The sequence below is a fragment of the Lepidochelys kempii genome, chromosome 13 (assembly GCF_965140265.1).
Source record: "Lepidochelys kempii isolate rLepKem1 chromosome 13, rLepKem1.hap2, whole genome shotgun sequence".
Taxonomy (NCBI): Eukaryota; Metazoa; Chordata; order Testudines; family Cheloniidae; genus Lepidochelys; species Lepidochelys kempii.
The window spans coordinates 10,832,047-10,848,540 of record NC_133268.1 but is presented as its reverse complement, the minus strand read 5'-3'; the positions used below and the strand labels follow the sequence as shown (position 1 = coordinate 10,848,540).

The window sequence follows — 16,494 nt, the reverse complement described above, 5'->3', positions numbered from 1 at the left end:
ACAAAGAGAGAGCCCTTTGCACTGTTTTATTTCTGTGTCTTTTTGAAAAAGTGTCAGTGTTTTTGCATAGCACATGCTTTCCAATTTGTATTACGTCTGCATTCTGGGATGGGATGTTTCACTGTTTCTTTTGTAGGTCTGTGTGGAAATACTTTTCAGGTAGCTGCATCACTATCTACTTAGAATGTCATATAGCATGTATTGTTTATTTGTCTCCTTTTCCCCATTAGTTCCTTATTATACCCATATTGTGCGGAACTGGAATTTGTAGATATATATTTCTTAGATAATCTAAGTGTACAGGTAAACTGAAGATATGTATTTTTATTTTTAGTACATTTATTAAGAGGGAGGGTTTTATTTGTTACCATACATATTTTCTGAATTAGGATTTTGACTTACTGCATGGAATCATTTTACTAATGTATTGGTCATGCTCTGTTTTGATTTGAGAAATGTTCCTGCTGCAGTGTGTGTGAATTCAGACTGTCACATTATGGAATGTAGTAGGTAGGGCTAGTGTCCCATCACTGTTACTTGTAGATATTGAGGATCTGGGGGACAGATGTCAGAAGTGTGTTTCTGTTACCTTACTTTTTACGACATCTTTTCCTACCTCTTACTCCTCGCAATCTAGGCTTTCGGTTGAGTTATCTCTGTGAGGTTTTATTCCTGACATTTTACTTTTACAAAAGCAAATCTTCTTTTTAAGAGACATCCTTTGAGCTTTGTAGTCTTCAGGCATGGATCTATTGGTGGAGAAGAAAGTTTCTGTTCTCTGCAGGTAGTGATTTATATTAGCGGAATCACATTTTTGAATGCACTTAAATCACTTAGGAGCCTAGCTCTCATTTTCAGAAGTGGAGTAGGCACTTGGGAACCCACATCATTGAAAGTTAGCGGGACTTAGGCACTTAAGTCACTTTTGAAAATGGTCTCTTTAGTGCTTTTGGAAAATTTTACCTAGATCCACACTCAGTCACCTCCTGTGAATTGGAGTTTTGTTGTTGTTTGAAGCTGACAGAGGCGGTGATATTCTGTGTACGCCCTTTGGTCACATGGCCTGTGGATTCCCCAAGAGTTCTAAATTATTTTAGTTTGTTGTTGAGCCTCTGCATCTTGTGTCTAAAATCAGGGATGTGGTCTCTACCTTTACATAAGAATTACAGGTATGTATGCCTTGTGAAAAAAAATAAAATAAAAAAGACTTGGCACTCGGCAATGTAAACGTGCTTGCCCCTGAAAATGGTGAACTGAGTAACATAGGGAAGGTAATACCAAGAGTTGGCAGAAGAGAGAAATTAGGGAGCAAGCTTTGCCAAACAGTTAGTGGTACTTATTGAAAAGCTCAAAGCTGTACATGTATGAGAACATGATCTGTGCCCACAGACAAAACCGTTCAGAGACAGTGTATCAGTTTGTATAAAGTCAAGATGGTGCAGACATCTAGCTGTGCTCTAAAGTTAGCACTAAGCATAAAACATTTATAATTGTTTTTCTTTGTATGTACATACTCCTTTTCCTGCTGACTTTTTCCCCCTCTGTTTTGCTTTCAGGAGTTTTATGAACACACAAAAACACTTTGGCAAGATGAAGGTGTGAAAGCCTGCTACGAGAGGTCTAATGAATATCAATTGATTGACTGTGCACAGTAGTAAGTAGTACTTCTGTTCTGATGTGTATTGTCAATAGCTATAATTTTAGTATTTGCAAATGATAGAATTCACTTTGTTTCCTGACACACACACATTCTGTCCCATGAAAAGAATACGGTTTCACTGTATAGTAAACATTATCTTAATCAGCCACTTGTGGGACCTCCTAAAAATAGTCAGCTAATGGTAGTCTTTACATGTTAAAGAAAAATTGTATTGCAAACATTGGAGATCCCTTTAAGCAGTCTTGACAGGGGACTCAATTTTTCCTGAGATAAACTGTGTCTTAATAGTGTGTCTGAAAGCCAGTCCCCTTCCTTTCCAGTGACAATCACTTGGACCCCACCTCCTTTTCCACTGGCAATCAAATAAAATCCCTGCGGCATCAGCAATTGTTTACATGGAAAAGTTATACCGGGAGGAACATCTACTTTATTTGTAGCTTTTTAATGCAATTTAGCAGCTAAAAAGAAGGTGGTGGAAACACCAGCAGGGGCTTGATGCACAGGTCATGCACATTTCAGAATGGGAATCACTTCACTCCCATATTAATATTACTATGTGTAGTAATAATTATAGGGATGTTAAGAGATTGGAGGCAGATTTGCAGTTCTTTACTCATAGCATAGTTCAGAAGTTTGGTTGTTTTACTATGTTAGTATGTTTTCTATAAAGATTACTTTATACTTTGGTCATAGTCTTAGAGTTGAAGGCCAAAAGGGACCACCAGAACATCTAGTTCTCGAGTGCATAATGAAACCTTTTTTTATTTGGAAGAGTTATAGTTAAAAGGTACCATCTATGAATATTGGAGTCTATCCTTTCTTTTTAGCTTAGGGTAGAAGTCAAAAGCAAGATTTTGTGATTGGGGAAACAGTTGCATCTCATTTCATATAACGATCAGCGGTCTGTAGTGCTTGAGACTGTGTGTTTAGGACTGGGTCTTTCACAAGTTTAAAAACATTAGATAAAGTAGAATATGATTTTATGTCTCTGTTTACCTCAGACCAAAAGTAAGTCTAAAATTATCTTTGCTATAAAGAGACTGCTTACCATGACTCTTGCATGGTTCTGGGTCTTAAGAAACCACTTTAAAGTTATGACAATGTTTCTAGGACGATTTTGTTTGACCTGCATTTAGACCCCCCTCCTCTAGGTTACTGATATTTTTCTAGTCCTTTATGTGGTCACTTAAAGTGGTTTCATTGTAAGTTTATTTGCTACACAACAAGAAATATTTAAGGGCTTGGGATTTTGAGTTTGATGTGTAACACTATGCTCTAAAGTGTCGCCCTGTCCTTACTAACGGAACTAGTAAAAACCATGTTTCTGGCAGTGTTTGTTACCTTGCTGTTTCTGCTAGCATAGCAGAAGTAGGTAATATTAGGAACTTGTGCTCCCTCTGTCACGTTGATCTGTACTGGAATGGGATACCAGTTTTATGTTTTGCTTAAGATGAAAACTCAGGAGAAAACTTAAAATATTTTTTGCGGTCATTTCATGATTGCTGGACATGGATTTTGTGTTGGGTCAGCAGGCAGGAATGGCCTTTGATGGTTTTACCATCCTGCTCCATCTAGTGGAACATTGATTTTTACAGCATGGGTTGTTGAACCAAAAATAAATCCTAACCACTGGTGACAAATTGCAGAATTTTTTCTAGATTATTTTTCGTTGTCCAATTTGTTTTTAATTTATTCCACAATCTCAAAATTCAGATTGTTTTTTAACTTAGAATTTATTGCAACATTTTAGTAGTTCTTTTTATAAAGAATTTTGTCCTTGTTAGTCATAGTTCCTTTTGGTGCTTTTTGATACTGCACTATTCAGTAATTTTCATATCATAGAACCAAAGGGAAAAAGTTGATAATGAGAAATGTTTGCTCAGAAATTAACTCTGCTTTGAAATCACAGCATACCTCATTGCTACTGAATCTTCTGGAAAAGTATCAAAAAGTACTTTTAGCAAAATTATAATGACAGACTGATTATCTTGAAAGTTATCCAATGGCCACACTTAAAACAAACCAATAAAAGAAATCCAGCAAAGACAAAACAGAGATTCCATCACTGAGGACTATTCTGGTTTCAATGTGAAGACCGCCATTAATAATAGTAATGGCAGCTAGGTTTCTATTCTACAGTAAAATTACTCTTCTAAGTGGACAGTTTGTTCAGAGAAAATATCCAAGGTTTTTAAACGCTTTTTGCTTTTTAAAACTGCAGAGTAAAACAAGAAATGGGCACTACTGAATTTAAATAATAAAAATTCTATTAATCATCTTCTGTTTTCAAAATAAATGTAGTTTCCAAGAAGTTTTTTTGCTCCTCAAAGTTAATCTTTTTAAAAATGTTCAGTGACTTCTGTCTCCTCTGAGCTACTCACACTCTAAGTTTATACAATTTTGCTGTTAGAGATTGACAGTTATCAACTTCTAAGGCTGATTGGGTTTTTTTTGTAAATGTGTATTACTTTTTACCATAGTCATGTTCACTAGGGCTGCTTCCAAGTGTGTAATACATAGTTGTTGTTTTTTACAGGAGCAGTCTAATTATTTTATTTATATATGTTTATATATATTACTAATAAGCACGTTTGCACTCTTGCAAGTAGTGTATTAATGTACAAAAGGGTTTGAAAGATACAGGACACTTGGGTTTCATAAGTTGTTTAAAACCAAGCTTTTTAGTCTTTCTATAAAGTAACAGTGAAGAAATCAACTTGGAATTTATGTATTTATTTGGCATTCCAAAAGTTTGCTTATCAAAGGTGAACTTGACCCATCCTTGTGCAGAGCCTGCAGAAAGCCCACACAAAGCCTTTGTGCAGGAAGAATGGAGGTTGAGGGATGGCATCTGCCTTCAGTCAGTGGGAAGGCTGTGATCCAGCCCCTGCGTGGCTACTGTTCCAGCCAGTGAGCTAGCACAGCAGCCACTGCCCCCTCCATGGATCCTCTTATGCATTTTTGGGGGCAGACTGTGACTCCTCCCTTTCCTTTCCCACTTGCTGATTTGGAGCCAGAGCTGTAGTCCTCTTGGCAGTGCAAAGGGAGCATGGAGACAGACCTGCATGGTCTTTCCACGTGCATGCCTCCTTGCACAGCGGTACAACGGAGGTTAAAATGATTCAGAGGGGTGGGCCTTCTGTATTAGGGCGAGACACACCTCAAGCCAGCAATTTGTGTGTAATGGTGTGTGCATTGAGCTTTATTTTTCCTAGGTTTGGGGCTTGCATTCTGTTTCTTCTCTCTGAATCCATGTGCCTATCTGTAACTTGCCAAGATGGAAAGACTAAGCCCTGCCCCATGGCCTAGATTGACCTTCATTCTTTTAGAAATTAAAATGTGAAATAATTTGGCCCCTCTAGTCTTTTTTTTAAGTGGAAAAATCTGAGGAGTTGGCTGGTCTGTCTTCTGCATAGCTTTGTTTCTCCTTTTATAGTTGCGGGGGGGGGGGGGGTTTAAAGAGGAAAGTTGATTCTCTATATTGAGAGAAAGAATAGCTATTTTCCAACAGAGCGTTCCAAGATATTTTAAGTTATGATGTTACTTTTAGGTCATGTTGAAAAGCAAGAGATTTTTGGGATGTGCAGACTCACTCTTTCACAGACCAAGAAAAGTGCACCCATGTGTAAAGCAGAGGTGCTTATCGTAGCTGCCTCTCCCATCTTCATGAAAGAAGCCCCATCCCCTATCTAATCAGTCATATTTTTAGAGCACACTTCTCTGTATTGTCTAGGCATCAGTATCTTGGAATAGTATCTCTCTCCCATGCATGTCCAGCAGCTAAGCCCTATAGTTACTTTATCCTGACTATTTAAAAACTTCAGCATCTTCCCATGGTAGGTTAAATATTTAATGCACCCAGAATACCTCTTTCTTTCTCTTCCCCCTCTTCCCCACCAAAATAGGCTTTATGATGAAATTTACATAGAACTACTTGGGAGGTACAGGGCTGTAACCTTAACTGTAAGAACAACTCTTCTGCTGTCTTCTGTCCCTCACTTATGCCTTTAATACCCCTCTTCCAGTTCTGCAGCTTGAAACTATACCCAGGTTTGCTGAGAGTAAATAAAATTTGTCAGCATAGTGGCATCCCTGTTGATTTTGAAAGAGTAGCTGCCTCTACTTATCATGAGCTTTACTGTGCTTCCTGCTTACTAACGCTTGTAGTTTCAGGGGAGTAGGAAGGAGACTGTTTCCCTTCTCTTAACTGAACTTAGTAACTAGTTACTTTCAGTTCTGTTTTTAGAAAATGTGTTGTCTGGGAGCTGTCATCAGTTTCACTCAATACAGAATGTTCTGTAGGTGTGAGAAGGGAACTACATTGAGGAGGAAAATAGGACTCCTTGTCCTTGAATATTCTAGAGATTCACATTGGGGGAAAAACAAATGTTTACAGAAGTTGCCCTGTCGTATTTATCATTATTTCTGGCTGGTGTTATAGAATACAGAAAACTCAAAGCAATGATAGATGATTTAACAACATTCCTGTCTAGTCCATGAAGAGCACAAAACTGCATTTTTATTCAAAGATACACATTACTATTTAATATTAAAGAACGTAAGGTTCATTGTCTCCATTTTACTGCCTCAGTATTTGTTTGCAGCACCAAAGGCACATTTCTGTAGCTTGAATTTGGTTTTGTCTTGTAATAAAGCTTCACTGCATCGTATTAATGGGTGGGATAGCCATTGTGAACTATCAGCTGAATTTTAATGGTTAATGGGCAAGTGAAGCCACACAGCTACAAAACAATAATAATCATCACAAAATACACATTGGTGTGGTTAAATGTATTAAGGTAGCACCTGTGGGGGGAGGGCCCCATTTTACCTGGTACTGTACAAACACATAACAAATTTGTTGTGGTTCAGATTTGTAAAAGTATTTAGGTGCCTAAAGATGCAGATAGATGCCAAAATACCTTCAAAATCTTTATCCTCTCTTCTTCGATTTTGACATTTATAATTTATTTTAAAATAGTTGTAATGCTTAGTGTACTCGTCCGTGTTCCGCGGTGCATTTTGTAAAAGTAGTGAAATCTTAGTAATGTGAGTCCTCACTACAGCCTCTGCTGTTAAATCTTTCAGAGCTGAGGAGATCACTGTTTGTACATGCAGACACTTGAGGTATGGATTAACTAGGTTCTAATGCATTGTCTTGATGCTGTGCTCTTGATTAATCAGACTGCTTCCTGTCACTAATGTTCAAGGCAGTCTTTACATCGATCTACCTTGCAGTTTGTATAATGTTTATAAGGAATAAAATCCATTAAGGGACATAATCTCATTTGGAGGGCTGTCTTGTTATCAGAAAAAACAATCAGTGCAACTTGTACTCTTAAATATATTACCAAAACCACAGGATTCCAGAGCACAAGTGTATCGAGTTAATTCAGCAGAGCCATTAATTTTGCTGTAATTTCTGAATGAGTTAATATTCTACTTTTGTGAAACTGGATACAGTAGGAAACATTAAGAGCCTAAATATATATAAAAAAGGAATGTATTAAGATTTAATGTATGGTCTAGGAGCTCAAGGATCAGACTACAGTAATTGCTACCATTTTTTCATGAGGAGACTTTTGCCTGATCAAGCTGTCCACACAGATTGTTAACATTTTTTAAACCCACTTCAGAAATTGTGCTGTATACACAGCAAATGTTTTTAGTCAAGTGCAATCTTATCCCACACAATCCTAAAACTAATCTGAATAATTATTTTAATGTTTTAGGGCTCAGCTAGTATAGGCGGGTCTGTTAAAACCAGCTGTTACTGAAGTTGTGAGATACTTCCCATGATAGGACCCTGTTTTCAGGTGCTTATAACTTTGCCAAATTTTAATAATTTGGTATGAAATTTTGCATGCCAAGTGTCTGCCTCAGGCTGAATTTTTTGGGAAAATTTTATCCAATACGGTTCAGCCATTTCCAAGAGTAAGACTAGGGGAAAATGGATTGTTTTGCCCAAATTAAAAAGTTGGGGTTTTTTGAAAAGTTCTAGCCACCCCCATGCTTTAGAGCAGGGACTTTAACTTTGTTTGAGGTGGCTTTTATGTCAGGGATATGACTTTTGGAGTCTGTGAAATCTGCCCAAACTTGGCCAAGGAATAAACCTTTGAAAAAACGCAATTTGCACATACAGTAGAACCTCAGAGTTACAAACACGTCAGGAATAGAGGTTGTTCATAACTCTGAAATCTTTGTAATTCTGAACAAAATTTTATGGTTGTTCTTTCAAAAGTTTACAACTGAACATTGACTTAATACAGCTTTGAAACTTTACTATGCAGAAGAAAAATGCTACTTTTAACCATCTTAATTTTAATGAAGCAAGCACAAAAACACTTTCCTTGCCTTGTCAAATCTTTTTTAAACTTTCCCTTTATTGTTTAGTCGTCTACATTTAACACAGTCCGGTACTCTATTTGCTTTTTGTTTGTTTGCTTGTTTCTGCTGCTGCCTGATTGCGTACTTCTGGTTCCAAATGAGGTGAGTGGTTGACCAGTCAGTTCGTAACTTTGGTGTTCTTAATTCTGAGGTTCTACAGCACTCAGTACACTTCTTAGGTTTCAGCGGCTAAATTCCCTCAAGATTCCCTCTGCACTGGGCATTCGTCAGTGTAGAGCTCTGGGCTGCTATTGGCTATGTGGGATTCAGGCACCTGAACTGAGAGCAGGGAGACCATCTCTCCTGTGCTCTCAATTACTCTCTGCTGACATGAAGTCTGAAAACTGGCCCCACCCCGTCCCTGTCTTTTCCCCCCAACACCCTACATGCCCCACTTACTCCTCTCCCAGCCTCCTCCCATTGCTCACTGCTCTCCCCCCTCAGTTTCAGAGTGAGCATTCCCAAGGGACTTGCAAACCCCAGCTCCAGCAGGCTGCCTGAGAGCGCAGATCAGAAGAGCCCTGCGGCTGTATGGGAGCAACTAGGCAGCCCCACTGACCAGCTAGGACACGGCTCTCCTCACAGACTCAGAGATATTAAGGTCAGAAGGGACCATTATGATCATCTAGTCTGACCTCCTGCACAATGCAGGCCACAGAATCTCACCAACCCACTTCTGCAATAAACTTCTCACCTATGTCTGAGCTATTAAGTCCTCAAATCGTGGTTTAAAGACTTCAAGGTGCAGAGAATCCTCCAGCAAGTGAGCTGTGCCCCATGCCACAGAGGAAGGCGAAAGCCCCCCAGGGCCTCTTCCAATCTGCTGTGGAGGAAAATGCCTTCCTGACCCCAAATATGGCAATCAGCTGAACCCTGAGCATGTGGTCAAGATTCACCAGCCAGATACCCAGGAAAGAATTCTCTGTAGTAACTCAGATCCCACCCCATCTAACATCCCATCACAGGCCATTGGGCCTATTTACTATGAATAGTTAAAGATCAGTTAATTGCCAAAATCATGTTATCCCATCATACCATCTCCTCCATAAACTTATCGAGTTTAATCTTGAAGCCAGATAGGTATTTTGCCCCCACTGCTTCCCTTGGAAGGCTATTCCAGAACTTCACTCTGATGGTTAGAAACCTTCATCTAATTTCAAGTCTAAACTTCCTGATGGCCAGTTTATATCCATTTGTTCTTGTGTCCACATTGGTAGTGAGCTTAAATAATTCCTCTCCCTCTCTGGTATTTATCCCTTTGATATATTTATAGAGAGCAATTATATCTCCCCTCAACCTTGTTTTGGTTAAGCTAAACAAGCCAAGCTCCTTGAGTCTCCTTTCATAAGACAGGTTTTCCATTCCTCAGCTCATCCTAGTAGCCCTTCTCTGTACCTGTTCCAGTTTGAATTCATCCTTCTTAAACACGGGAGACCAGAACTGCACATAGTATTCCAGATGAGGTCTCTCTCCTGCCTCGCTGCCCCCCTGCATCTCTCTGTGCTACGTGCCCCACAGCCCCCTTCCGTGCCTGCTTGAGCTCTCCCTGCCCTGGAGCTGCCTGAGTGCGTGGACGGAGGAAGTGCCAGCTGGAAGAGCAGCTTGTGTTCCTTTCCTCCTGGGGAATATTCCATGCCCACTGAGAGCCCCTTACCCAGCTCATCATGGGCCCCCACACTCTGTCCTCCACTGCAGCACTGCAAACCATGCTCCTTGAAGGGGCCACCTGTGGCCAAAGCTGGTGCATCCATGCTGCCACGGGAGCCACCACTACAGGGCTGGGCGACTTCCTCCCCACATGCGGTAACTGGACTTCTGGTGTTCGGTCAGTACATCTCACTGGACACTCCCAAGTTCCCTTTTCAGCTGGACACCTGGCAATCCTATGCTGACATCCTAACTTGAGTCCCGTGCACGCACAAAAACCCTTAGCTTGAATGTTGTGTTGGCTGGCCCATCAGGAGGTATAGGCCAGAGCTAGCTAGTTCAGGGCTTCTCAGCAATTTTTTTGGTGGCCTCAGAGTGGTGGCCACTCTGACAATTTTTGCTAAAATACTTAATTAACTTCAGGAAAAACAAATAAATATACATGTCCAAATTTATTTACGTAGGGTTTCTTTTTGCAGACTCAATAATAAACATAACATACAGTTGTATCTATTCTTTACTGGATCTAAACAGAATACAAATACAAATAAGGTGCTTTACACATTCTTGTCTTTTTGTTGTTGTTTCTTTTGCTTTTTTGGTTGCTTTTTTTAAAAGACTTGCTAGCTAGTAAGTCTGTTGCTGTGAAAAGTAATATTTGTTAATATCACTTTTCACAGCAGACTTACTAGCTAGCTGGAAGGCTGTGAAAAGTGATATTAACAAACATACAAATATCAATTTTCACAGCAGAGTTACTTAATCCTGGAAAGTCAGTGGACAAATTTAGCCCTGGATGGGGAGGTGGGTAGGGAGACAGCGGGGGTCAGGGGCGATGCGGGGATGGTGGTGATCCAAGGAATGGTGGTGATCCAAGCACATGCTTCCATGTGACTGGGGTAAAGCCCCTTGACTGAAGCCTTCTGCTCCCCCACCCCAGGGCTGAAGCCCAAAGCCAGAGCCTCACTGCCCCTGGAAAGGTGGGAACTCTCTGGCTACCTGTTTTTCCAGTGTTTGTGGCTCCATGAGGGGTCAGGGTCCAACCCAAGCTGGGAGCCCTGGGAGAGGGTCCACACTCCCCCCCCCCCCCCCGGTCACTGCCCAGGAAATTGTGGCCACAGGAAAAGCTCCTGGTGGCCGCATTTGAGAAACACTGAGCTAGTTGGCACAACTTGTCAGGTGCTAATGCAATCACTCTGTGTTACTAATACAATCATTCTGTGCGGTAATCCAGTCCACTCTGTGCAGCCAAGTTACTTGCAATGTGGCCACTAACTCAAGCCAGGCTAACTCAAGAGGCATTAATTTGAGTGTAGATAATTCAAGATAAATCTGTAGTGAAGACATAGGGTTGGTCTTCACTGAAAACTTACACGGGCATAACTATGGGCTAATCTACACTGGGAATGTTAAGGTGCTGCCGCGGCAGTGCTGTAACTTGGCTTGTGTAGTCGTGGCAGGCCACTGGGAGAGAGCTCTCCCAGCGCTCTAAAAAGAACACCTCCCCGAGGGGCGTAGCTAGCAGTGCTGGGAGTGCGGTTCCCAGTGCTGGTGCACTGTCTACACTGGCTCTTCACAGCCCTGAAACTTGATGCGCTCGGGGGTGTGTTTTTTTCACACCCTTGAGCGAGAAAGCTGCAGCGCTGTAAAGTGCCAGTGTAGACAAGCCCTGTGTCTGTCAAGGATGTGAAAAGTCCACACCCCTGAGAGATGTAGCTATGCTGACCTAACTCAGCTATGCTGTGCTGACCTAACTATAGACAGTTTTAGGTGACAGAAGAATACTGTTGATCTAGCTACTACCTGTCAGGGAGGTGGATTAACTACAGCGATGGGAGAACCCCTCCTGTCACTGTGGGGAGTCTCTACGCATGGAAGTGTGACTGCTGTTGCATTTTAAGTGTAGACATAACCATAGCCTCTGTGATGCTAGTCAAGTCACTTAAACTAAACTTTTCACACGTGATCACTAATTGTGTTCTATTTTCTGGATCCCCAACTAGAGACCCTGGGGTCTCATTTTGCTGAGCGCTCATAGATGCTACTGAAGTAATGGGAGCTGTGCTTTGAACATATAAAGTGCTATATAACATTAAGTACTCTGAAAAATCACTTCCTGGGCATCTCAAATTGGGCACTCAAAATCAGTGGCTAGTTTTGACCTTAATCTCTCCGTGCCCCAGTTCCCCATCTGTAAAATGGGATTAATAATGTCCCCTCATGTCACAGGAGTGTTGTGAAAATATTTTTGTTAATGTTTGTGAAGGACTTAGTGATGAGCACCATAGAAAAGCTCATGTGGAAATTATTTCTGTTTTCAATGCAGACAGGTTTGAAAAGTGTGCAGCAAATATAACCACACGCTGAACAATGAGGAAAAAATAAAGTATATGAATAGATGCTCATAAAGTGAGCACCATCCATCCTGTGCACCGAATGAGGCAGGGTCCTGTGAAAAAATATTATGCCATCACGTAATTAATGACTGTGTCATAATGCATATATATAAGGGGGCCAAATTAAGGTTGCACTGGCAACCATAATTCTTTCATTTCCCAGCTTTTGAGTGCTTGACTTTGCAACCTTCATCATAATCTTTTAACTTAGTTTTTGTATGTGTAATATTAGAAATAGCCTCTGCAGCAGCTGAACCACAGGCTACTTCATAGATCTGCCGTGCCTGCTGATTCTTTGAGGTAATTGGGGAAAGTTCTTCAAACTCTCGTCCCAGACTCCGTCCAGTCTGGTGACCATTTTAATGGCTACTTGGATCATGCTCAGGGAGTCTTTTAAAACTGTACCCGATAATGAACTCTTAGAGCTGATGTCAGTCAGAGAAGCTTCATTTATGACTGGAGATAGATGAACCATTTTATAAATGAGAACAGTCCTGAGTCCTTTAATAGTAATATAATAGTTAGCACTTGTACAACATCTTTCATCCAAGGATCTCTCTCTTTTTTTTTTTTAAAGCCTCACGAATACCCATAGAGTGGGTAGGAACAATAAGTTGTGTTCCCCTTTCACAGGGTCAGTTAAGGCATAAAGGATTTAAGTGACTTGCTCAGGATCCCATGATGCCTAATCCAAAACCCATTGAAGTCCATGGAATGACTGACTGACTGCAGTAGTCTTTGGGTCAGGCCTATAGCAAGTGAGAGGCAGAGTTTGGGAATAGAACTTTCCTAGTGAATTTACACCATTCTAAGCAGTGGACTGTGCCCCCCAACATTTGAATTTCTGATTTAATTAGCTTTGGCTTGCCTAGGGTACCTTGTTTACAATTTGATTTTTGGTTCATTTTAATACTGTGCTTTTTGTGCACGTCTCTTAGCTGACACTTTGACTGGAGTGGAAAGGGAAACAGTGTGAGAGAAGCTATTCGCAAGCCATTTCACACTCCTCCAACATCAGGAAGGGCTGGAAGTAGCGTGAGAGAGCCTGTTCTCACGCTATTTCCTGCTTGAATGCCTTGCTATGTTTTCTTCTGCTGCTGTCTGCCATTTCAGAGAAGGAGAAAGCTAGGGGAGGTTGCCAGTGTAGGTACAGTAGGACACGTTTCTTGTAATTCAACACCAGCAGAGCTACTTTGATGGCCTGAAAATGAGCCAGGCAACTCCAGGAGAACTTTATGAATAATAATTTTTAAAAATTCATTTGTTTTTAACTGCTTTAGCAGGAAGAGTGCAGTATAGTAATTCTGCACAATAGCACCAGCTGATAAAAAGCCAGCCGGCACGGATGTATGGGGATTTTATTTTTAATTTGTCATGGTGTTGGAACTCTTTATTTTTAATCTGTGTTTTTATTGTGTGTGTTTTCTGTGAGTCTGTCCAATAGCGAAGGGTAGGCAGTTAAGACCCCCAAGTTTACTACCTGATAATCCTCCTCCACGCTGACTGCATTTTGTTACAAGCTTCTCTCTCACTCTTGCCAATAAAGAGTGGGTCTCCCGCTGAAAGTTGGTCATTTACAGGTAATACCTGGCTTACTGGGGCCACCTTTGTGTTAGCCTAGCTTCCTTTTCCTAGTATTTATTAAAATGGCTCCAATCTCTTTTCAGAGTAGCAGCCGTGTTAGTCTGAATTCGCAAAAAGAAAAGGAGTACTTGTGGCACCTTAGAGACTAACAAATTTATTTGAGCATAAGCTTTCGTGAGCTACAGCTCACTTCATCGGATGCTGTAGCTCATGAAAGCTTATGCTCAAATAAATTTGTTAGTCTCTAAGGTGCCACAAGTACTTCTAATCTCTTTGTTTAGTACCATTTTGATTTGGTGGCTGAGTCCCATCCCTTGACACAGTTCTTATGATGTGTCACATTCAATATTCTTTCAAACAGGACAGAGGCTCTATGGCCCCTATTCAGACATGAATGAATAGATCCTTACAGCATCACTGGGTGGTTGGGAAATATTATTATCCCCATTTTACGGTGGAATACTGAAGCAAAAAGACTGTTAACTTGTCCGAGGCCACGCAGGGAGTCTGTGTGGAATCTGGGAATGGAGCCCAAACTCTTGATTGATAGTCCAGTGCCTTAACCACAAGACCATCCTACCTCATCCACAGCACGTGATCACCACCACAGATAGATAATTGGTGACTGGAGCCCCATCCCTACCTCTGTTTATCTCTTAGAAAGTAGTGGTCCACATCCCCAAACAAAGGTGCCAGGTTGGGTTGGCTGCCCGACCCTCTGGGTATGTACGTGGGTGGCTAGCCCATGTCACTGCAACTACACTGCTATTTTTAGTGTGCTAGCTCAAGCAGAAATAGCATGTCTGTCTACCTGCACTGTGAAGCACTCTCCTTGGAGAGACAAAACAAAGAGATTGGGTTGGAACTGGGTCCTGTTAAGAGTCCCAACCTGACTCTGCTTCCAAGCAGATCCTCCCTTTTCCTGCTCATAGCACACCCTAACAGCACTTCACAACCTAGGAAACTGGATTGTCCAAAGTGTTAACACTGAATAAGCCTTTAAGATTTAAGGATGAGCTATCATCAAAATGCTTAGTGGCTGATTTTCAGAAAATGAGCATTCATTTTAGCTGAGGGTTCCGTTAATTTCACATGCTAATAGTGCATTTGCTCATGCAGATAGTCATGCCTACATATCCATTTGCATGTTCAAATATCTAACATGTATGCAAAGTCATGGCAACTGAGTTAACAGAACAGGTGTGCAGTTGCATGTATACGTTTTTTTAAAAACTACAATTATTCTGTTGTACAGTGTCTACTGGAATAAAAAAAGTTTTCAAATAATTTTCTCTAGTAAAATTGCATTTTGTTTTAGGGCTAGGTAGAGCTATAAGGGTTTTGTTCAAATAACCAGTTAGACTTTCTCCCTTCTAAAAGAAAGGAGTACATTTAAGATCCTTTTGAATGGCAAAGGCACAAGGAGTCAGCTGGTGACATGTATGCTAAAGTGACAAGCACAATAAAATTCAAGGGCTGCTAAAGAGTATATACATTGATGCGAATCTGGCAGATCATTTGCTCAGCATATGTTCTGTATCTAACACTTTTTACTTTTAATTGGCTATTTTAAAATCAAAGTTAATATGAAAGAATGTGATCACATGAGTAAGCACTAAATTATAATTTTGAAAACAGATAGAATCTGCAGAAAGTAGTCAACTAAATGATACAATACTGAAAGCAATTCACTTGGATTTGAACATTCTACAGACTAAAGTGAAATTGTTATACACCCATTTTTCTTCATGACCTTGCCATATGTCCATAACATTAACATGATGCTAAAATAGTACAATCAGGTATTAGAAATATATATTTAAAGACTTCCATGAGTCATTGATGAAGATGATAGATTTTCATGGTAAATAATGGCAAATTTCATTGTTGTTTGATAAAGAATATTATGGTTACATCACTGCATGGTTTGCAATGTTCTAATGAGTATGAGTAGTACAGATGATTGACAATATATGAATAAACACTTGCGATTTCTATTTCAGACAGAGAAAAAATCTAGAGCTAAACTTTTTTAAAGCAAACGTACAGTATGTATTATTGGTATATGGAGTTGCTCTGATACAGTATTAATATTTGAAATTTTTTACTGCATACATTTCCCACACAAACCTATATCTGCAATGAACCATGTGTTTTGATGGCATTGGTGAATTGGACTGTACAAATCTGCCCTTTCAAATTTACTGAGATTTTTTTTGGAAGTTTGGTACAAAGGAAGCTAGAAAATATGTCAAAAGTTTGTGGTTTAACTTTAGCTGGCTTTTGTATTTTAGTTGAAATGCTTGTCTTCCCCAAAGTTTGCTTTGTTGTTCCATAAATTATCAACATGAGAACAATAGGATGGGAAGACAATTTGTAAATTTGTTTTCGATGTCTGTTTATGGTTTTTATATCTTAAACTCTTTTGCAGAGAGTGGCAGATTTCAAATTGGCTTTTGTTGCTTTTGTGAAGAGAGCACTTTAATACATAAATGCAAACTCAGCTACAGAATATAAACCAATGGAATATATTACCAAAGTGCTAGTAATTATACAGGGGAGCGAGGGGGTAGAAGGCTGAACATAAAGACAAATTTATCTTTTTTTAGGCAAGCAAATTTCAGTTAGACAATGTATTCTTTTTTGCAAAGCCAGTATTTTTTAACTTGAAATTAAGACAGATTTACTTGATGGCCATATGAGAAGAATTTAAATTCATAACTTGTCAGGACAGATAAAGTTCATTTGGGGTCAGTGAGAGATGGTGTAAAACTCTTGACAGGTTGACAATAAATTGTGAAGGTTAGAGGCTTTGTTGGC

General features: G+C 40.1%; 1 protein-coding gene across 5 annotated transcripts in view; it reads left to right on the top strand.

The window, feature by feature from the left end:
- The window catches only part of GNAS (GNAS complex locus), a 252,297-nt gene that overhangs the window by 189,691 nt on the left and 46,112 nt on the right, over positions 1-16,494 (top strand). For all 5 annotated transcript variants that reach the window (XM_073309219.1, XM_073309220.1, XM_073309221.1 and 2 more), the window contains one exon: positions 1,557-1,654. In XM_073309219.1, the coding sequence (XP_073165320.1) occupies positions 1,557-1,654 (98 nt within the window). The remainder of the gene's footprint in view (positions 1-1,556; positions 1,655-16,494) is intronic.